This window comes from Hyla sarda, chromosome 4 (genome assembly GCF_029499605.1).
Source record: "Hyla sarda isolate aHylSar1 chromosome 4, aHylSar1.hap1, whole genome shotgun sequence".
NCBI classification, from domain to species: domain Eukaryota; kingdom Metazoa; phylum Chordata; class Amphibia; order Anura; family Hylidae; genus Hyla; species Hyla sarda.
Window position 1 is genome coordinate 320,049,145 of NC_079192.1, and position 23,149 is coordinate 320,072,293.

General features: G+C 39.6%; 1 protein-coding gene across 5 annotated transcripts in view; it reads right to left on the reverse strand.

Annotated features, from left to right (window-relative positions):
* Window positions 1-23,149, reverse strand: part of ARHGAP26 (Rho GTPase activating protein 26) — a 412,307-nt gene that overhangs the window by 153,139 nt on the left and 236,019 nt on the right. For all 5 annotated transcript variants that reach the window (XM_056574910.1, XM_056574908.1, XM_056574907.1 and 2 more), the window contains one exon: window positions 7,821-7,980. In XM_056574910.1, coding sequence (XP_056430885.1) covers window positions 7,821-7,980 — 160 coding nt within the window. The remainder of the gene's footprint in view (window positions 1-7,820; window positions 7,981-23,149) is intronic.

Genomic DNA, 23,149 nt, shown 5'->3' on the forward strand with positions numbered 1-23,149 from the left:
TGGGTCCTCTCCAGCTCCACTCAGCACCCTGTTAACCCGATCCGTGATGTGCCGAACTCGAGCTCCAGGAAGACAAAACACTGTTCTGCGATCCTGGTCTTTGACAGGATCTGCGCTTCCAAATGAACAACTCGCACACATCTCGCACAACAATATGCACCCTCAAACTGCTGTTCAAGAAATGCATACATTGTGCAAGATGTACACGGGCAAGATGGCCATAGGGCCAAGGGGAAGAAGCACTGGGGCATTAACATGTAGGCTAACCATACGCAGTGCAGCACCTGCTGGGTAAGATAATCGCAACACTGGTATATAGTTAATGTCACAGTCACATGATGCCTGGGAGATGACACTCTGGTACTGACTCTACTACTGTCCTGCAACCCTCTCAAACACCACATCTCTCTATTAAATGTGCCGGACAATGAATTAACCCACTAAACATACAGCTATACCTGTGTCAGATGTTAATTTATGGTGAGAGCAATGATAATCAATTTCATTATAGAAAGGCATGCACATCACTGCCACCAAGCTACTTCACTGTAATGAACTCTGGCTTGCTTTTAACTAGGAGTGATATAGGTCAGCTGATATTGGATAGCTCTGTCATTGTGTCTAGCGCTGACAATCTGTGGATTCAATCAGCACAGAACCAGTGTACTTTGTGTATGATAATCCACATGGCTGCTGCTTGGAGGAGTCTCATAAGCACCTAAAGTAATTAGGCTTATATCTTGATTATCACGGTGGCACCAAGGAAATGAAATGCATTTTATCAAAGCTGTGAAAATACACACTAAGCCAGCAACTTCACACTTCATGTTTGAGTCTACATAACACATCTTCCAATAGCTGAAATTACTGACAATAAAAAGTTTCCATGTTTTTTTTAAAGCAGACCATAATTTCTCTCTTGAATGTCCTCAAGCTAACCTCAGAAAGTATGAAAAAATATAAACATAGTTAATATACTGCATCTATTAAAAGTTTACACTTCCTTTATTGTTTACAACATGAAATTGTGGTGAATTTAATTGAATAGTTGCACGTTGTTCATTATTGTTCTATATTCATAGAACAATGGAGAAGTGTCTATGTTCTGAAAGTCACCAGTTGCTATTAGGAGCTTTTCTGGGAGTACTTAAAGAGTTAGTCACTCTTCGCTTGGGTGGCAAGATACACTTTCCATCTGAATATTTGATCTAAACATCCCATCAGAACATTGAACTTGCTCAATGTTCTTGCAGAATCCACTCTGCAGACAGTGCTGTACATTGGGATGACAATGTTCGTGCAGTCCTAGTGTCAATTCAGTTGGCACTGGCCACACTCTAAATTTGTCTTGCTGGAGATTCCGAAGTGTGAACCCGGCCTTAATCTTATAGCTTGAGAATTGCTCCAAGACTTATGTATCTTTCATCACTGGAGTTTCGGGAATCCATTTGCTCATGCAAGTCTCAAAACAATTATCGGGCTATGAGATTTCCTGGGAAGTTTAAATGTTTCCTGCTGCCTGAGCATAGGGAGTCTAACACCTTATAGGGAACTTGTCAATGCTTTCATACTGCCTGAGCAGCAAGTCATCTGAGTGCTTCCCAGAGGCTTCTACCTGCCCCTACAGTCTTGACTGATAGGTCACTCCTTAAAACCAATTAGGAAGAGATCAATTAAGGCTGGTGGGGCTGGGAGAAGCCACCAGGCTTCCAATGACTAGTGGTTCAGCACCAATGACTAGTGGTTCAGGCAGCATGAATGAATAATAGCAGGTTCCCCAAAGTTGAGTTTAAATAAAGCATAGTGCAGGCAATCATATAATTTCTAATTTAAATGTATGTTAAGTTCTGCTCACATACCTTTCTTCTACTGTGCAAACAACGCCACAGATACATTTGCACAGATACACAGATACATTTGTACAGCTCATAAATCAACCCTGAGCTAACTGAATTGGAGAATACCATGAAACATAGCATCAGTTCAGAGACATCTAGTGCTCACTAAGTAACATGGGTACAAATGTGTCCTTCTTTACCTTTCCTTTAGGCATGACATATCCAAAGATGAAGTCAGGAGTGGGGAACTCCTTTAAGAAACATATGTGAAGAGAATGTTCACTGTACGTGTATTAGAAATCTGTATGGTGTTCTAGTTTATAAACTAATAAATTAAATAGTATAGCTATGTATTGATATGACATGTGGTATAATAGTAAGTAATTACAATTACTAATTATCTTTTATGTCATATTTTTTGTGTTTTGTTCTACAAAAGGTCAGCGATTATTTCATTTATCTAAATAGAGATTGCAGAAGTCCATGAGCTTGCCTCAAACTACAACAACTCAGATGAATGGAACAGATTTCTAGTTCCAGAAATTTCTGTTATGCGTGAATATATACTAAATGGTAAACTGTTGGCTAGCCCACTAATAACCTAATAAAATCAGTTACATTGTAACAAGATAATGTATTCAAAAGATCATATAGGGGAATGCAAATTATTTACAGTTATTCAATAGGACTAATTCTCATTGTTTTTCAAGTACTGCAAAACAGAAGTCCACATAAAAATTTTCCATAGAATTTCAATGAGATTCCTGAATGCACTGGGTGTGGCCTTTTATAAAATTTGACCGGAAATTGGTATCAAATTTGACATTATGTGTATGGCCCCTAAAAGTTTTAATAAAACAAAAAAATATATATTGTTCTAAAACAACTTAAACATAAATGCTCTGCTTGATCATAAAGTCATACCGTACTTTCAATTTGCAAACAAAAATGTAGGACTTGACAGAAATGTATTCTCGCAGGTATATCTATATGAGTTTTCAGCTCATACTTCCAGCAGGGAATGTTATCTATCTTCCTAATGGAAGACAAATAGAAGCAGAACCATGTAAAATATGCTTTCCTCTCTTTGTTTCTATTAGGGGATTCTGGGAAAGAAGGGGGATAATAAATCAACAGTTTGACAAGTAATATTCTGAAGAGATGGAGAATGTTGGCATCTGCTCCATTCTCCGATATCAACTAAATCAATACATATAACCTTGTGATGTAACCTTAACAAAAACCATCCGCTCCCTCCACTAACAGGCCACCCTGTCATTTAGGCAACACAATGTACATGCTTATCCTGACCATCTGAGGAATCCCACGATCATAATCAACGTGCATTGCATCTGGTACCAAATCTTAGCAATCTGTATAGTTGGGAACTTTTACATTTGTTTGGAGGTTCTATAATACAATCCTATAAAATGTATGGTGGTGGCTACTAGACTAATATTACTGTACAGTTTTAAGTTTAACACTAAACAAACAGAAATACTGGAATCAAATGCAATTTAAAGAGATATTCCCATCTCAGACCATTATTGGTATGCCATAAATAAAATGTCTGATAGATGTGTTGGAAAAATAGCCGATGCATTTTTAGGTGGTTCTTGTAACAGATATAAAAGTAAATGGGAGCTGAAGAAACAGCATAGCATCAAGAGATACACCATTTATTAACTTTTTGCTTCCATTATCAAAGTGTTCAGCTCTGACTAATTGAAATCTGGTTAATTAGTTAGATTGCAAAATAATTGAGGACAGCAGTGATAATCTATATGCCTATGTCTCCTTAAGTGGGCACTGTCAGATCCAAAAACTTTTTATATGTTGGTACAGATGAAGAGTAAAGCCTTTTTGTAATATGGTTGTTTAGAAAGTTTTGAATATTTAATAAAGAAAATTGCTCCTCAATAGAAAAAAAAAAAAAATGCTCCGGACACTAACCAGTCCTGCAGCAGCATCTGATTGTCCATGAGTCATGGACAAGAGATGACTCATGGATAAGGCTGTATGAGTAGACACACCAATCACCTCCCACCACCACAAGGGATGGACACACCCCCTTCCCTTGAGAGGATTTTTAACACTGTGAGCTAATGAAGAGGTATTTTCATAATATAGATGATAGAGGCATACACATTAAAGGGGTACTCCGCACCCCTAGACATTTTGCCGGTTGGACGCTTGCCGGTGTGAGGTGGAAGCCGTCCAGGTGGGTGCTGCAGCAGAGATCCCGGGGGTCCCCAGCAGCAGGACCCTGGCGATCTGACATCTTATCCCCTATCCTTTGGATAGGGGATAAGATGTCTAGGAGTGTGGAGTACCCCTTTAAGACTTAATTGGTTAGGAATAGGTATTGAGTAACATATAATTATATATTTTTTTTTGTGTGTGGGATCCAACAGGTACGCTTTAAAGGGGTTGTGAGCTGCCCTGCAGTTCGGAGCTCCGCTCACAGCGTCCGGAAGTTCATTACTCCGAACGCTGTGTGCAGGCTCCCGTGTTCGCGGCCGCCGGGCGTGAAGTCACGCCCAGCCCCTTCGTGACATCACGCCCGCCCCCTCGTGACATCACGCCCGCCCCCTCTACCAAAGTCTATGGGAAGGGGGCGTGACAGCGGTCACGCCCCCTTCCCATAGACTTTCGTTGAGGGGGCGGGCGAGACGTCGCGAGGGGTCGGGCCGCCCGGCGGCTGCGAACACGGAAGCCTGCACACAGTGTTCAGAGTAATGAACTTCCGGACGCTGTGAGCGGAGCTCCGAACTGCAGGGCAGCGCACAACCCCTTTAAGCCTAGAAACATACTGTGAATTAGTAATTTTTAAAATGATCAAATTGCTTTTTTTTTGGCAAAAAAAGGTATACTTATAGTATGGAAAATATATGTGGATGTGTTGCCAGGTATCCACCCACCTATAATGCAGTACAGCTCTAAGTATTATAACAAAAACCAGTAGTGGGGAGTGCATGAAACATAACTTTTAATAGTCAACAGGATAAAACCACCTGATTAATAACAAGTGTAGTATAGTTGTTGTATGACTATAGCAATCGGACATGCAACAGGCCCTATACAAGGTGTGGGGCATGTTGTACGTCCGATTGCTATATTCATACCACTATACTACACTTGTTATTAATGAGGTGGTTTAATCCTGTTGACTATTAAAAGCTATGTCTTATGCACTCCCCCCTACTGAGTTTTTTTTTTTATACCTATAGTACCTACAATGCGCTTAACAAATACTGAATGGCCACATTTCTGTGAAAAGATTAGGACAGTCGCCAAATAATGCTACCAAGACAATCTGGATAATTAAGGCAAACAAGAAGACTATAGTGAATTGATACATTAAAGACTTTCAAGGAGAAAGATTCCTGGGAGAGTCACAATTAAGACTAATTGATAACACTATCAAAAATATGAAAAGCAGAGCTAAAATGTAATCAATGATAACCTACAAAGACTCAGCTTTGTTCATTGCTTTGTATTTATTTGCATACACAGGGATGGTAGGGAAGGCTATAATTTTCTGCTGTCTCTCAGCTGATGTATGCAGAGACCACACATTGATCTGTCAGTGCCCCTAAATGAACTATGAGCCAAGTTTGCATTGATCAACCTGAGATTTATTGGTCTGAAAATGCAAGTTCAAGTTTCACTTAATCAATAATGAACTTTTAAGCTGATACCACTGTATCCTCCAAACTCTTCTACAGCAGACCTCTGAAAACCTCTATAGACTTCTTGGCAATGTGCACGCATAAACACCCCATTTTAATAATGTTCTTGGTCTAATTACATGTTTAATGGCTCTATCTTGGATTTGTTCTGTCAAACCATTTGTCCTTGTGGTTCTGCTAATCTACTCAATGTAATCTGGTCCCTGATGCTCTGGCTGTAAGCCTAGAATACAAGAATGCAAAACAATGTCTAAATTTCTGTGGTAATTAAAATAAAAAAACATAGGCCACAATATAGAAGTAATCAGCTTAGTATTATATTGTCACCAAGCAGAATTTTCTTTTTCCATATATTTGAGTATTTTTTTTTTTGTTTTGTTTTTTATACTGCCACAGTACCTTCTTGTGTTAACTTGGGCTATGTTTATATCTGATAAGTACCCCACCACTGGTATATACCACGAACAAAACAGTTTGCCAACATACATAACTCAGCTCCATTGAGTTCAAGGGACCAAACAAATGTTACTAATGACTATGCTCCTCCATTACTAAGCATATACCATTTTTTTTTTTAGACTTCAAATTGCTGGTAGCCACTATTTTGAGTCCTGCGAATAACAGTACATGCTTTGAAATGTGCCAAAATATAAATGTTGTTAGACTACATTCAGCATACTGGACCCGATATAGTTACATCACAGCATACATCTGCATACTGTTCTTCAAGTAGGCCAATGTATACCCCCTGAATGTAGGCTACTTATCAGATTAGAAAGGTGGTTTACCGTAAAGAGAGAGCTCCTCCAGAAACAAATAAGAATGTTTAAGAAATGTAAGAACAATTAGCCTATAACTGTTAACATAAGACACTGTAAGACATTTTAATTGGTTATCTAAAAACAAGAATTTTTATTCAGTCTTCTGCTCTTGGGTGCACAGTAATCTGGACCATCAGGCAACTTTGTTACACTGAATTAAAAGAATAATGACTATGCCTTCAAATGGATTGTATTTCTAAGTGTATTATGATCCTATGTAATCCTTGGCAGGAGGAGGACATTTTATTACATTATTATGGGGACTGCTATCTTGTCTAGCTATATTTAACAGAAATTGAAGAAATGGTTTAAAGGAAACCCATGAACATATGCACAATAGATTGGCCGAGAACCCAAACTGTACTGGCTTCAGCATGCTTTTGCTTGATTTGCCACATACATTAAGTGTTGTAGTTATTCAATTTTAAATGTGCTGTTATGTCAGCAGCTCCGCAGATCCTCCCTTTCTCCTCTGCTGTCATAGGTGATTTGGTTGGATCATGCCTCTGAGCTCAAGGGGAAGAATTAATTTTTACAGTATGCTGCATTGTATTAAAACAATGCCACAGACAAAGAAGCAGACAGGAAATAAATACAGCAGATGATGCAGACTGACTGTGTAGAGAGTCAGTTTTTTACTTAGCTGGGTAGTATTTATTTTTCTGCCTTAGATCTTAAAATATACTAATTTTACATCAATTGGCATCCTAGGCATTACCTTCACTGGTCATTTTTTGGATAAGTGAAACAGTTGCACATAGCAGCCAATCAGGTTCAATCTTTGATTTCTCAGAGGTCTTTTAATAAAAATTAAAGGAGCGATCTTGATTACTATAATCAGTGTTCCTTTGCCCAAGGTTTAATAAATCTCCATACATAATAGAGGTATTTAATCTGTAAGCTAAAACTATTAAGGATGCGTTCACACTGAGTAATTCAAGAGGAATTTACTCGAGTAATTCCTCTTGAATTCTCCTCTCCAAATTAATGCACATCTCCTCTGCCCCTTGACTTTAATGTTTTTCTGCTGTCCTGTTCAAACTGCAGAAATTCTTCTAGAAGAATTCCGACGCTGAATTCCTTTCCGCTTGAAGAAAGAACATGTTCATTCTTCAAGCGGAATCCGCAAACATAATCCAATAGAAGTCAATCGTAAAAAGAATTTGCCCGACAACGGTTTCAAGCGGAATGTAGGCAGAATTAAAAAAAAAGTAGATTAAATAGCCTTCATTCCTCTTCATTTCCGCATGGAAATTCCACTTGAATTCCGCTCAAATTCTGCTTGATGGATAAAATGACAAACGGCAACAATTTCCAGACCAAAATTATTCCTCGTGAATTCCTCCACAAAAAATTTTTTTTTAATTAATATTGGCTGTCTTTATCAACTTTAATTTGATGTGTATGGGCACCTTTAGGCAATATAAAATAAAAAAAATTAACAAAGCAAAGTTGTAAACTGGTTTTACCTTTTCATGGTTTTCAATCATTATTTCCACCACAATGTTCTGGAATTTGATATCCATGATAGCTGCTACAGTCTCTTCTTGGGGATGTAGTAATGTAGGCCCAAAAACTACACCTAAGTTGGCAACAGTCATCAAGTTTTGCTTGTGGTTAGCAGCAACACTAAAATATAGAAGATATTTATCAGAATTAATATATATATGTAATTTATACTCACACAAACATATCCTAATACTTTGTAGTTGCCCTTTATGCTGCATCTGTCCTTTTGAGAAATTGATCATTATGAGGTGGGGGACTCTTGAATGAGACTTGTTTTTCCAATAAATTGCACATATGCTAGATCAGATTTAGATCTAGGAAACTTCAAGGTCTGGTAAATGTCTTGAATCACAATTTTGCAGGGTAACAGGGCACATTATCCTGCGAGCAGAAGCCATAACCTTCAGTCCCCATATACATCAGTAAGCTGTGGGAGTTCATGACCCTGTTGCTGGTTTACTGGCTATCCTTCCTAGGACTACTATTGGTAGGTACTTACCACTGCAATCCAGGGATACCCCACAGTATATGCCACTGTGGAAATGCTGTAACCCACTTGCATAACCATTAACATTTTTCCCTGTTTCCCTGTCAAAGTCGCTCAGTTCCTCAGTTATTGCCAATTCTTCCCACTTCCAACTTCAACTTACTGATGGTTTGTTGCCTAATATATTCCACCTCTTTACAGATGCAACTGTCAAGATAATGAATGTTATTCACTTGTTAAATGTATAAAATATTTCCTGATGAAAGATGGGCTGCAATTGTGAATGATAATAAAAATAATGGGAAACTTAGTAGAACATTTGTTATTCCTAGATGAAATATAAAACTGGCTCTGTCTAAAACAGAACATTCTTATTTATTAACATTGCAGACTTGGCAAAAGGTGTTGACTTGCTTGTGGCTACTTAAAATAACTGTAAAATCTGGCAGGCTATTACGATGCAGGAATGTAGAGAAGTATATCACAGTCTACCTTGCTAAATGCATTCTACTGCTGCTTGTATTGAAATGCTACAGGTCTGGTCTAGATGAGGATGACCAGGTTTAATGAGGCCACACCTGACATCTTACAGGACTTGTACATGTGCTGTGAGACTGTGAAATAGTGGCCAGGGGTTTCTGTATTTCTCCAAGATAACTGTCATATGTAGCTATCAAGTTTCAGGAAGTGCATATTGCATACAGGACAAGCTGGGTGAGGTATAGCTTTAACTATAGCTGCTAAGAGACTTTGGTAGAGTCTGTTTTCTGGCCTGGTTGGTAGTAGGTGCCTGTCAACCCTTTCCTAGCCAGTTGAAGTTTTTAGTGTGTCCCCAAATTAGCACAGGTGCTGAAGACAGCTGGTCATTGGGCTTTAAAACAAGATGTAATACTGCAGATGGAGGCTGTGAGGAACTCATCTCTATGATGGAAGTTAGAGTCCTGAGGTCTACAGCCTCAGAAAGGACATTTGACTTGTGTGAGAAGCACTATTTTGTTAGGTGGCTGGTAGTAAGCCACTTGTAGATATGAAAGATCTATACTGGAAAAGCTGCCCGGCTGCTCAGGACCACCGCAGTGAAAAGTGTGGGACTGGGACACAAGCAGCTGGGACACGAGCAGAGGTCCTCTTACCTTCCTCCGGCGTGTCCCTACAGTGATTGATTGCTCCAAGCCTGAGATGCAGGCTGGAGCAATCGACTGGCAATAACACTGATCAATGCAAAGCTATGGCTTTGCAGTGAACAAGGTATAAAATCAGAGCTATAACACTTCAAAAAAAAAGTGTAAATAAAAAGTAATAAATGTCATTTAACCCTTTCCCTAATAAAAGTTTGAATCACCCCCTTTTCCCATAAAAAAACAAAACATGTAAATAAAAATAAATATAAACACAGGTGATATCGCCGCATGCGTAAATGTCTGAACTATAAAAATATATCATTAATTAAACCGCACGGTCAATGGTGTACGCGCAAAAAGATTCCAAAGTCCAAAATAACGTATTTTTGGACACTTTTTATATAATGAAAAAATGAATAAAAATCGATCAAATTGTCCGAACAATACAAAAATGGTACCGCTAAAAACTTCAGATCACGGCGCAAAAAATTAGCCCTCATACCGCCCCATAAGCGGTAAAATAAAAAAAGTTATAGGGGTCAGAAGATGACAGTTTTAAACGTATACATTTTTCTGCATGTAGTTATAGGTTTGATTTTGTTGTACTTCTGTAAAAAATCATATGTAGGGTATCATTTTAATCATATGGACCTACAGAATAAAGATAAGGTGTCATTTTTACCAAAAAATTTACTGCGTAGAAACGGAAGCCTCCAAAATGGCGTTTTTTCTTCGTCGCACAATGATTTTTCCCGTTTCGCCGTAGAATTTTGGATAAAATGACTGAAGTCACTGCAAAGTAGAATTGGTGGTGCAAAAAATAAGCCACCATATGGATTTTTAGGTGCAACATTAAAAGGGTTATGATTTTTAAAGGGTGAGGAGGAAAAAACTAAAGTGCAAAAATGGAAAAACCCGTGGTCCTTAAAGGGTTAAAGGGGGTACTCCACTGGAAAACATTTTATTTTATTTTTTTTATATCAACTGGTGCCAAAAAGTTAAACAGATTTGTAAATTACTTCTATTTAAAAATCTTAACCCTTCCAGTACTTATCAGCTGCTGTATTTTTTTTTATTTTTGAATTTCCTTTCTGTCTGACCACAGTGCTCTCTGCTGACATCTCTGCATAATCTAGTCATTTGAAATCAGAATAAGAAATAGTTGATAAAGTCCTTTATTGTTCAGTATTTCGGAGACTGATTAATAGGATCTCCTAAAATAGATATAATATATAAACAAAAATATACAATTATAAAAAGGTAGCAAAGGAAATGTGTCAGATCCAATTCTGTTAATAAATACTTTATTGCCTGTAAACCTCAGGAAAAAATATATGTTTTACTGTTTGGAAGAAAATTTGAGTAGCCGTATTAGTCCATTGATGCAGATGCAAATCAAAAAATGTTGCAGTATCTTGTAATAGCTTTTTTATTGGACTAACAGAATTTTGTAGAGACAAGCTTTCAGGATTTGCTTTGGACTTGATAAAGGGAGGAATTCCGAAAGCTTGTCTCTACAAATTTCTGTTAGTCCAATAAAAAAGGTACAAAAAAAAAAAAAAAAACTCATGGAGTCATTCAATTGTAGTTTAAAAATTATTTATTTTAGACATAATTAATACAATGTGTCGCAAAAATGTTTAAAAAGGGGGGGGGGAGAGGGAGAGAGAAAACCAATACAGGGGGGGGGGGGGGGGAATTGAGACAAAGAGGCATCACCACCTGCAAACACTGATATTGTCATACAGTATTGATGTAAACAAAGGACTATAATGGAAAGTGCATAGCATAGTACATAGTGGCATCAGCCTAAAAATATGACTTAAAGCAGTTCCCTATCAGTCTCTGATACCTACATCACAACGTGCAGACAGCAGGAGTGACGCCACCCCAACGTACGTTTCGGTACGGTCCTTCGTCATGGGGGTGGCGTCCTCACAGTGCTGGAAGCTATTTATATTATAACCAGCCAATCATGGAACATAAACAATAAAAAATCGTAGGTGTATACCTTTTTCATCAGCCTGTTCCTCCTCTGGCATGGCGCATGAAGAACAAGCCCGAACGCCGCGCTTACTTCCGGGTCGCGCGTCCGCCACCCGATCACATGACCAAAAATGGTCACATGATGAGTGGCATGTGAAGCGCACCCGGAAGCGCACGACGCCGGGACTCGGCGCATGCGCACTCGAGTTGGAAGAGGACTTGGTGCATTGAAGCACTGATTTACTTACATCGATAATGGACAAGGAATACAATGCATGCTATAACAAAAGGAACTTTAAAAAAATTATTATATAAGATGTTATCTATTATTTAAACAGCAATTCATGTATTATAAAAAGGGGGGCATGTTACAAAATAGAGAAATGTACATTTATGCATATTCTATTATAGAATATTCATACAACTAAATTGATATAGAAATACTAGAAAAAAATCAATCAAATATTGAAAAAAAATGTATATATATATATATATACATACAAACACACACACACACATCAGTATGTCCATATAAAGAATTCCAAATTACTTATATATAATAAATATTTCATATATATATATATATATATATATATATATATATATATATATATATATATATATATATATATAATTGTGATGGGGTGTCTCTATGTGCAAAAGGTAAGGATACAGTAATAAATCATCCAGTTGATCCATATATTATATTCCATATACATAATAGTCAATTTAATAAGATTAAAAAATATAATTATAAGTAAAAATTATAAAAAGACAATTAATGGTGACAAGGGTGAAAGTGAAAATTGAAAATTGAAGATGAAAATATTAATTAAATAATGAGTAAAGTGAATGTGATAAAAATATATTGAATGTGTAAATCATGAGTGTTAAAAGAATTAAAAATTAAAAATTGAAAATTCATATAATAAAATGATGATTAATAAACAAATTATTATTTGTTTATTAATTATCATTTTATAATATGAATTTTCAATTTTTAATTAATTTTTATACGAAGTGTCAGCACTTTTAACTTTTGTTTTATTTCACCATCACGATTTATAACATTTTTGCATCATATCACAATTCTTTTAACACTCACGATTTACACATTCAATATATTTTTATCACATTCACTTTACTCATTATTTAATTAATATTTTCATCTTCAATTTTCAATTTTCACTTTCACCCTTGTCACCATTAATTGTCTTTTTATAATTTTTTCTTATAATTATATTTTTTAATCTTATTAAATTAACTATTATGTATATGGAATATAATATATGGATCAACTGGATGATTTATTACTGTATCCTTACCTTTTGCACACAGAGACACCCCATCACAATTATATTTTTATATATATATATATATATATATATATATATATATATATATATATATATATATATATGAAATATTTATTATATATAAGTAATTTGGAATTCTTTATATGGACATACTGATATATATATATATTTTTTTTTTTTTTTCAATATTTGATTGATTTTTTCTAGTATTTCTATATCAATTTAGTTGTATGAATATTATATAATAGAATATGCATAAATGTACATTTCTCTATTTTGCCCCCCTTTTTATAATACATGAATTGCTGTTTAAATAATAGATAACATCTTATATAATAATTTTTTTAAAGTTCCTTTTGTTATAGCATGCATTGTATTCCTTGTCCATTATCTATGTAAGTAAATCAGTGCTTCAATTCACTAAGTCCTCTTCCAACTCGAGTGTGCATGCGCCGAGTCCCGGCGCCGTGCGCTTCCGGGTGCGCGTCACATGCCGCTCATCATGAGACCATTTTTGGTCATGTGATCGGGTGGCGGACGCGCGACCCGGAAGTAAGCGCGGCGTTCGGGCTCGTGCTTCATGCGCCATGCCAGAGGAGTAACAGGCTGATGAAAAAGGTATACACCTACAATTTTTTATTGTTTATGTTCCATGATTGGCTGTTTATAATATAAATAGCTTAGAGCACTGTGAGGACGCCACCCCCAGGACGAAGGACCGTACCGAAAATACGTTGGGGTGGCGTCACTCCTGCTGTCTGCACTTTGGGATGTAGGTATCAGAGACTGATAGGGAACTGCTTTAAGTCATATTTTTAGGCTGATGCCATTATGTACTATGCTATGCACTTTCCATTATAGTCCTTTGTTTACATCAATACTATATGACAATATCAGTGTTTGCAGGTGGTGATGCCTCTTTGTCTCAATTCCCCCCCTGTATTGGTTTTCCCTCTCCCCCCCCTTTTTTAACATTTTTGCCACACATTGTTTTAATTATGTCTAAAATAAATAATTTTTAAACTACAATTGAATGACTCCATGAGTTTTTTTTTTTTTTTTGTGTAATAACAAAAGGAGTTCATTATGAAGCTCATATAGTTGGTATGAACTATTTTCCTCCATTTTTATGTGGTTCACATATTTATTATAGAAGATTTTTTCTTTCATATAATTATTTATCAATATACTGCGTACCCTTTAGATGGAGGTATAACACATTTCTATTGCTATTTATGTTAACAATAAAAAAGGTATTACAAGATACTGCAACATTTTTTGATTTGCATCTACTGTTTGGAAGACAAAGACGTAGAAGATCATACCATTATCTGCATAGTAGCTACAAGCTCGCCTAACTCTCCCACCCACAAAAAAAAAATCTGTTATAAAATTCCAATTATTATTGTATAACATTGAAAATAAACAGATTTGTGTAAACTTATGTATGTTTATTTAAAACCGAAATAGGCCTAACATAAACGATTCCAAGAAATTCCTTTTCAAGGCTGAGATTGCAAACCGGCTAAAGACTCAGAGAAGGATTTATCAAAACTTGTGTAGAGGAAGAGTGGTGCAGATGCCCATAGTAACCAATCAGATTGCGTCTTCAATTAATAAATAATTTTTTTTTTTTTTTAGAATCACATTTTGTTTTTGCTCCTCCCATTCAAAGACCCATAAATTTTATTTTTTTTTTTCAACTGACAAAGTTGTATTATGGCTTATTTTCATGGGACAAGTTGTACTTTTCATTGGAACACTTTATTTTATCATGTAATGTATTAAGAAAAAAAATACATGTAAGGCAAAAAAAAAATATGGAACTGTGCAATTTTCTGGGGAAATCATTTTATTAGGGTTTACAATGCGGTAAATCTGATATGCTATCTTTATTCTAATGAGCAGTACGATTAGAATTATACCAAACCTGGGTAATTTTTGTTTCGTTTTAAGGCAAAACGTCAAGTAAAAAAAAAAAAAAATAATAAAGTTTGTTCAATGCCATGTTCTGACCCCTGTCACTTTTTTTTTTTTTTTTTACCTACAGAGCTATGTTGTGGTTTACTTTTTGCACCATGAGCTGTCGTTTTTAATGGTTCCACGTTTGTGTATATGACTTTCCGATCATTTTACGTTTTATCATTTTTCTCTGGGATTGGATGTGATGAAACAATCTGAAATGTAGGCGTTTGGAATTTTTTGGCGTTTACGTCTTTTACCGTGCAGCTTCAGGAACATCATAATTTAATAGTTCTGACAATTACAAACGCAGCGATACCAAATATGTTTGTTTATTTTTACAGTGTTATTTGAACAATGGGAAAAGGGGCATGATTTGAACTTTTATTAGGGGAGGATTTTTTGTTTGTTTTTTTTTTTTACACATTTTTCGTCCCCCTATTGCATTACATTGATCTACGTTATTGGCGCTCAATTGCTAAGGCTGCCAAAGGCCACCTTAAGCAATTGTCGATCTACCGACATTATTCCCTGGCAACCCATCTGCTGCCCGCGATCACATCGCGGCGCTGCAGATGGGTCCTCAAGACCCCAGTGATTACCAGCATTTGATGTTTAAATGCCATGAACGCTATTGATCACGGCATTTAACCATTTCAATGATGGACATCAGAGCAGGCTCCGATGTCTGTCATTACCAGCAGATGTCAGCTGCTGATAGCAGTAGGGATCTGCCGGTTATGACCCAGACTTGCATCATATTCCCCTCCCCAACCTATGATGTACTGGTATGTCATAGGTCAGGAAGTGGTTAAACAATGTACAATGAATGTGGCACATTTTTCCAAACATTTTTCTCTCCCTTACAAGTGGGACGAGTTGCAAATATGTTTAAAACCCTCAATTCAGTTATGCGACGCTACCAACATCTGTTAAAATGAAAAACCAATAAATTTAAATAAAACAAAAGCTCTGGGGTATGGCTTGACATGCAGATCAATGAGTCGCATGGTGTGAGAGCTCCTGCCTGGGCTGCTGATATTGAGGCTTTTTTTTTCTGCTATGGGAGGCAATTCACGGAGAAAAAACAAGAAATCTGTAGCTAGCAACACCAGTGATCATCCCCAGCCTATTTCCTGTTTTTTTCATCCCCACCCGTCCTCAGCTGGACCCTTGTCAGCTACAGCGCGGCCTCTGCTCCCCACGCCGCCGAAACCAGCCAGCACCACTCACTTTACGCTGCACCAGACAAGAAATCTGGCTGAACATAGAGTCCCTAGACTGGCTTATAACATGGTCGCGGCCCCAACAAAAATGCAGGTACAGAGCCTGACTCCCTCCCTCTCTCCTCCGCTAACACAGCGGAGCGCACAGCACACTGACCATGCCACAGCACCTTCCTCACCCCTTCGGCATACTGCAGGGGCTGACTCACATTAAACACATATGGTCTCCCAGGACAACATTGCAGTACTCCACAACTCCTCTTACCTGCTTTTCCCACACCAGCAGAGGCAGCACGTTTCGTCCAAGGCTTCTTCTCCCCAGCAGCTCCAGTCCTCTACTCTGCATCACTATGTGACAACTGCTCATGACTACACTGATCAGCCTTCTCCTGTCTCTTCAATACTGCCATACCCTGCCCCTGATACAGGGAGACCTATCACTACACTTGCTTATAAGTGGACCCAGAATTCTGTCCAGAGTCACTCTACTCCTGCAGGGGTGTTGAAATTTTACAAAAAACTACTTGTCCACGGGACTAAAATGGAGTAAAATCTACTTGTCCCTCATGACGATCCACTTGTCCGGGCCAATTTTTGCTTTTACGCTCTAATTTTTTTCCTCCTCGCCCTATAATAGCCATAACTACCTACTATAATGACACCTTTTAATTATTCAATAACAATCTCTGAACCAAAAAAAAAAAAAAATATATATATATATATATATTTATATATATATATATATATATATATTTATATATATATATATATATATATATATATATATATATATATATATATATTAAGGGAAGTGAAATTGAAATAGTAAAAGATAATTTAGCAGATTTGGGGGTTTTCTTTTCTGCGCCATTTACCTTGTGGTTGAGGTAACATGTTAATTTTATACTTTAGGCGCCTGATTACAGCGATACCAGATTTGTATTGTTTACGTCATGTTTTACTAATTCTGAACTTTTTCTAATTTTTTTAATTGCCATTTTTTAACCCCTGTAGCTTTATTTTTTTTTTCCGCATACCAGGCTGTATGAGGGCTCATTTTTTGCGCCATAATCTGTTTTTTGTATCGGTACCATTTTGGTATTGATCTGACTTTTTAATCGCTTTTTAACTTTTTTTTTTCTGGGATATTATAAAAACTGTGGTTTGGTATTTTTTTTACATTTACCGTACGGGATACATAATGTTATATTTTAATAGGTTGTACAATTACGCACGAAGCGATACCAAATATGTTTATTTTTATTATGTTTGCATGTTTTTATATAGGAAAAGGGGATGATTTGAACTTTTAACATGGAAGGGGTTAATGCAGCGGTCTTCAAACTGTGGCCCTCAAGATGTTGCAAAACTACAACTCCCAGCATGCCCGGACAGCCAACGGCTGTCCTGGCATGCTGGGAATTGTAGTTTTGTAACATCTGGAGGGGCACAGTTTGAAGACCACTGGGTTAATGTGTGTCTTTCAAACTTTTATTAAAACTTTTTATTTTTATTTTTTTTTTACACTTTATTAAACTTATAGGAGGAATCATTAGATTCCTCATACAGATGAATAGAGATCTATTGAACTCTATTAATCTGTGTGCTCTGTGATCCATTGATGGAGCCTAGTCCAGCCAGGCTCTATCAATGACAGAGCCGGGACAGCAGGGAACAGAGGTAAGCCCTCCGGCTACCTCCATAGTGGATCGCCACCCTGCGATCGCGCGGCGGGGGGGCGATCCACCCCACTAGCCCACCAGGGAGCATTCACATGTCCCTTTAGACGTCGCTGTCAGCTTTGACAGCGGTGATCTAAAGGGTTAATAGCCAGCCGTGGCGATCGCCGCATGCTGGCTATTAGCGGCGGCCCCGGCTACTGAGAACAGCCGGGGGCTGCAGAGTATGGAGCGTGCAGGAATCCGGAGCCTGCTCCATACTCCTCTGTGAGCGCCGCATGCAGTCTCCCCGTGCAGACGTGCCTCCTCCCCTCAGCTCTCCGAAGCTACAGCTGGGGGGGGTGAAGGCAGAGGACGCAGGTCTGCACGGGGAGCAAGAAGCCACGTCCCCTCATCTCCCCCCGCACGTCTGCAGAGCAGGGGAGAGAAGACAAATACACAGCTTCTCATCTCCCCTGCTCTGCTTTGGAGGACACATGCTGCAGAGTATGGAGCGGGCAGGAGTAGGGAGCCCGCTCCATACAGACTGCAGATCGCCGCCATGCTTGTCAGGTCCGGCCCTGCTTGCCCTAAGGGCCGGACAAATTCCCCTGCCCGGCGCCCAAAACTGCTAGTCCCGGGCGTCAGGCGATAGGAATTCCACATCCCTGTCAGGGGTGTGGAAATGTTTTAAAAAACTACTTGTCCACAGGACTAAAATGGAGCAAAATCTACTTGTCCCTCATGACGATCCACTTGTCCGGGCCAATTTTTGCTTTTACGCTCTAATTTTTTCCTCCTCGCCCTATAATAGCCGTAAATACCTACTATAATGATACCTTTAAATTTTTCAATAACATTATCTGAACCGAAAAAAAAAAAAAAAAAATTATATTATATATATATATATATATATATATATATATATATATATATATATATATATATATATATTAAGGGAAGTGAAATTGAAATAGTAAAAGATAATTTTGCAGATTTGGTGGTTTTTCTTTTCTACGCCATTTACCTTGTGGTTGAGGTAACGTGTTAGTTTTATACTTTAGGCTGCCTGATTACAGCGATACCAGACATTTTTTGACCCCTGTAGTTCTTCCCCCCCCCCCGCATACCAGGCTGTATGAGGGCTAATTTTTTGCGCCATAATCTGTTTTTTTATGTCGGTACCATTTTGGTATTGATCTGGCTTTTTAATTGCTTTTTAACTTTTTTTTCTGGGATAATATAAAAATTGCAATTCTGTGGTTTGGTGTTTTTTTTTTTTTTTACATTTACCGTACGGGATACATAATGTTATATTTTAATAGGCGATCCACCCCACCAGGGAGCATTTACATGTCCCTTTAGACTCAGCTGTCAGCTTTGACAGCGGCGATCTAAAGGGTTAAAAGCCAGCCGCGGCGATCGCTGCATGCTGGCTATTAGCGGCGGCTAATTAGTCTCCATACAGACTGCTGAGCGCCGCAGGCCGGCTATTAGCAGCGGTGTGAGGTGGAAACTTGCGCCCTGTGCAGACTTGCATCCGTTCCTCCCCACAGCTCTACGAAGGTTTCCGAAGCTAGAGCTGGGGGGAGCGAAGGCAGTGGACGCAGGTCTGCACGGTAGAAAAGCCACGCCCCCCTCATCTCCCCCCACAGCAGAAAGAAGCAGAAAGAAGGCAGAGCAGGGGAGATATGACATACACAGCTTCTCATCTCCCCTCCCCCTGCACTGCCTTCAGAGGACGCAAGTTTCCACAGCCAGGGGCTGCAGAGTAGGGAGCGGGCAGGAGTCGGGAGCCCGCTCCATACTGACTGCAGAGCGCTGCAGCGCTTGTCAGGTACGGCCCTGCTTGCCCGAAGCCGGGCTAAGGGCCGGAAAAATGCACCTGCCCGGTGCCCGGAACTGCATGTCCCGGGCGTCGGGCTATAGGAATTCCACATCCCTGCCACTCTTTGGTAAACAAAAGGTCATCTGGAAAAGATGATTCAAACAGTAATCTCAAACCGCAAAGTGTGAATTTGTCCAACAAATAATGTTGTAAAAATAAAACATCAATACTGTGTTGCAATTCAGTTTTGCAATAACCTTCATATTTATGAAACCATCATATTTATGGAGTGGTACTCAAGCACAGGCAGATGATTTTGTCTGAGAGTTTATGGGGCATTCAATTTACAATGCATTTCTCATCTATTTCTATTCAGTTCCTTGATTTAGAAATCTTTAAATCTGCTACTTCACCAATATTGACAAAAACCTTTTGTGGAAAGGTGGACGTCAATAGTTTTTTGAACTATAACAGAGTACATATTTCCAGCTGGCTAAGGAGCATCCCCTATGACCAGTACATCCGGAAGCATCCGGACGAACTGCACTTTAGATTTTGATGCGCAGGCATCTGTCCTGAAGGGACGGTTCCTTGAGAAGGGATATCCTAACCAGGTTTTATCTAACGCTTATAAAAAAGAAAAATATTACAATCCGGATTGGTAATCACAAAAAGACAGTAAAACTATATTAAAAGAATTTTAATGAAAAACTGGCCTATTGTCCTGATTGACCATATACTTAAAGGGGTATTCCGCTGCTCAACGTTTGGAACAAACTGTTCCGAACGCTGGAGGCGGCCAGGAGCTTGTGACGTCATAGCCCCGCCCCCTCAGTGGGGCTATGACGTCACAAGCTCCCGGCGCTGGCATTCGAACTGTTTATTCCAAACGCTGAGCAGCAGGGTAACCCTTTAAGGACCTGGTACCTCCAACTCAGTGTGTCATGTTTAGACATTCAAAAAGCCTTCATAACCTAGTCGCTCCAGGCAGACTTAGGAAATTATCATTTGATACTTTCCAGACTGAATCCTGCTGTGCTCCATGTGGCAAAAGCAGCTGTCTGTGTTGTACACTCATTAAAAATAAAACTTTTGATTTGACTTCTTCCCAGACAAAAAAAAGTTTTTAAGATTAAGGGCAATGTCACATGTGAAACAAAATATGCTATCTACTTGCTATCTTGTTATTGTAATTTACAATAGGTGGGACGCACTGTCCAGGCAGTGCGGTCCCGTATTCATAAGCATAGGTGGAATATTTGGAATGGGTTTATGCTCCATAGTGTATCAAGACATTTTCCTACTGTGCACCATGGCACCATTGTTTGAGTTTGAAAATAATAGAATCTATTCTGAGCAACTCATCAAATAGATACCAACAATTGATAAATAGAGAAACCTTTGGGATTCATAAACTAGTAACTTTAGCGCCCTCTGGGCTTAATGAAAACAATAGAAAATGTCCGATATTTTAATATGTAGTGCTCGTTGATAGCTATTTAATACTATTAAACATTTTTACTTTGTTTATTTTTTATTTATTATTATGTATTATTCTTTAATTATGTATATATACATATTCTTTATGGTATTGTCATACTATAAGAATCCCTGGTAGAATTTAATTCTAATATAGAATGTATTGTATCATTTTAAGATTTGATGTTAAACGCTGAAGTGTGCACAGGTACCAGTGCGTTTTGTATGCTCGTGCGTTATATGTTTATGTAAAAAAAATGTATGCCTTCTTTGCACTTTGTTTTCCTTTTTCTTTGCGGATTACATTTCTGTTATTATAATACATCTAATATTGGGGCATGGCGAGGAGCGCAACAATAATGGCCGCATAACTTCTGAGTTCTCGCTCCTTGGGGCCACAAACTTATGAGTTAAACCTGTGACCAGCGCTTACCTGATGGGGAGAACCTCCTGCAGCTCTAGGAAGGTCCTCTGCCCTCCGTCCTTCATCCATGACCTCCGGCTGCATCCTCCAGTTCCTGAGGCCCTCAGATCCCATGGTGAGCCGTGCCTCTGCCATTACGGGGCCTGCTGCTGGTCTCCGGTCCCGCTCTCCGGGCGCCTCCTCATTTCGGGCTTCTCCTCTTGCTGTGCGGGCGCACTCTCCTGCCTTTGTGTGCTCCGCTATCAGGCACCACACTTCCTCCGCTGCTGCCGAGATTCTGCTACCTCCAGGAACCCCTCTGCAGTGCCCTCCATCTTCTCCCTCCTGGGCCCCCTCTCAGGTCCACCCTGCCCCCGGAAAGGCTGGGGACTCCCAGGGGATGCCACTGAGCCATCCTGTGCCTGCATCTCCTGATGAAAGCTCTCTTCTTGTACAACCGCCCCCTGCTGCCTTGGGACTGACCTCATCCCCCCACTAGGCTCTGCACTCTCCATCTGGGGCTTCCCTGGTGGCGGGTACAGCTCCCCCCACCTGCTCAGTGAAGTTTGCCTCCTCTGCTTCAGTGGGGGACATTGGGTTGTCTGAATCTCCTGCACTGCTATCTCAGGTGACTAGTGGACACTCACCCCGTCCCCCTCCTGGGGTTCTCTCCTCCTCACATGCTTCACAGTCCCTGCATTCCATCTACTGGAGCTGCTAGTCCTCTACCCCCTGCCACAGAGGATGCATTCTTCTAGTAAGCTTAATGCTGGGACTCCCCTCCTTCCCCGGGTGTGTCTACTGATCACCTGCCTGAAGTTTTTGGGTCTGCATGGGACGCTATTTCTGATGCTAATTTGGACTGTTCTGGCCTGCCTGGGGTCTCCCCTGTCCCTTCTGTCTGGAGTCACTTGCTTTCACAAATCCCGACTAAAAGGAGTATTTCAAGTCTCTGATTTCTGAGGTTAAAGACACTTGCTGAGCAGAGATTTCCGCCCTCCGGCAAGATTTACAACATGTCTCTGTCAGGGTGGAGGAATTGGAAGAGGCACAGGATTCTATCAGAGCCTATTTCGCCCAATTGCAGTCCACTATTGCTTCCCTGTCGGAATTTCTGGGGGACCTCCATGATCACGTGGAGGATCTTGACAACCGGGGTCCCCGCAATAACATCAGGGTTCACAGCCTTCCTGAAGCGACTCATGAGGAGGACCAGCACGTCACCATGGAGGCCATCTTCAATCTCATTCTGGGTGAACCCCCTTCCCATAAGATAAAACTGGATAGAGCCCACTGGGCCCTCCGCCTATGTCTTCATCATGCTCCCCGGGATGTTATCTGCTGTGTGAATGAGTTTCAACTTAAGGAGGCCATTATGGCAAAAGCACGCAATCTTTGCAATTTTGACTTTGAGCGCGTATCCAACTGTTTCAGGACTTATCCTGGATCACCCTGAGGAAGAGAAGAATGCTTCACCCCCTCCTGGCTGTTTTGAGGAGCCATCAGGATTCCTTCAGGTGGGGCTTTCCGTTTGACCTGCATGCCCGTACCGATGGACGCTCTGCTGTTCTTAGATCCTTTGCTGACCTCCATGCCCTCTGTGCAGCCCTAGACCTCACTATTCCCTCTGTGGTGGACTGGGGTCTGGCTCCCCCCCCCCTCCTCTGCCCATGTGGCAGCAGGTCCGCAATTGGCGGTCGGGTTCCGGACGGAAGACTGCTTCTCCAGATACATGTACCCTGCCAGCTGCTCCTACATGAAGTTGTTCTGTTACACTGGCCTAGCTGGACCTTAGTACTGGTCCTCTTCCTATGATGATGGAC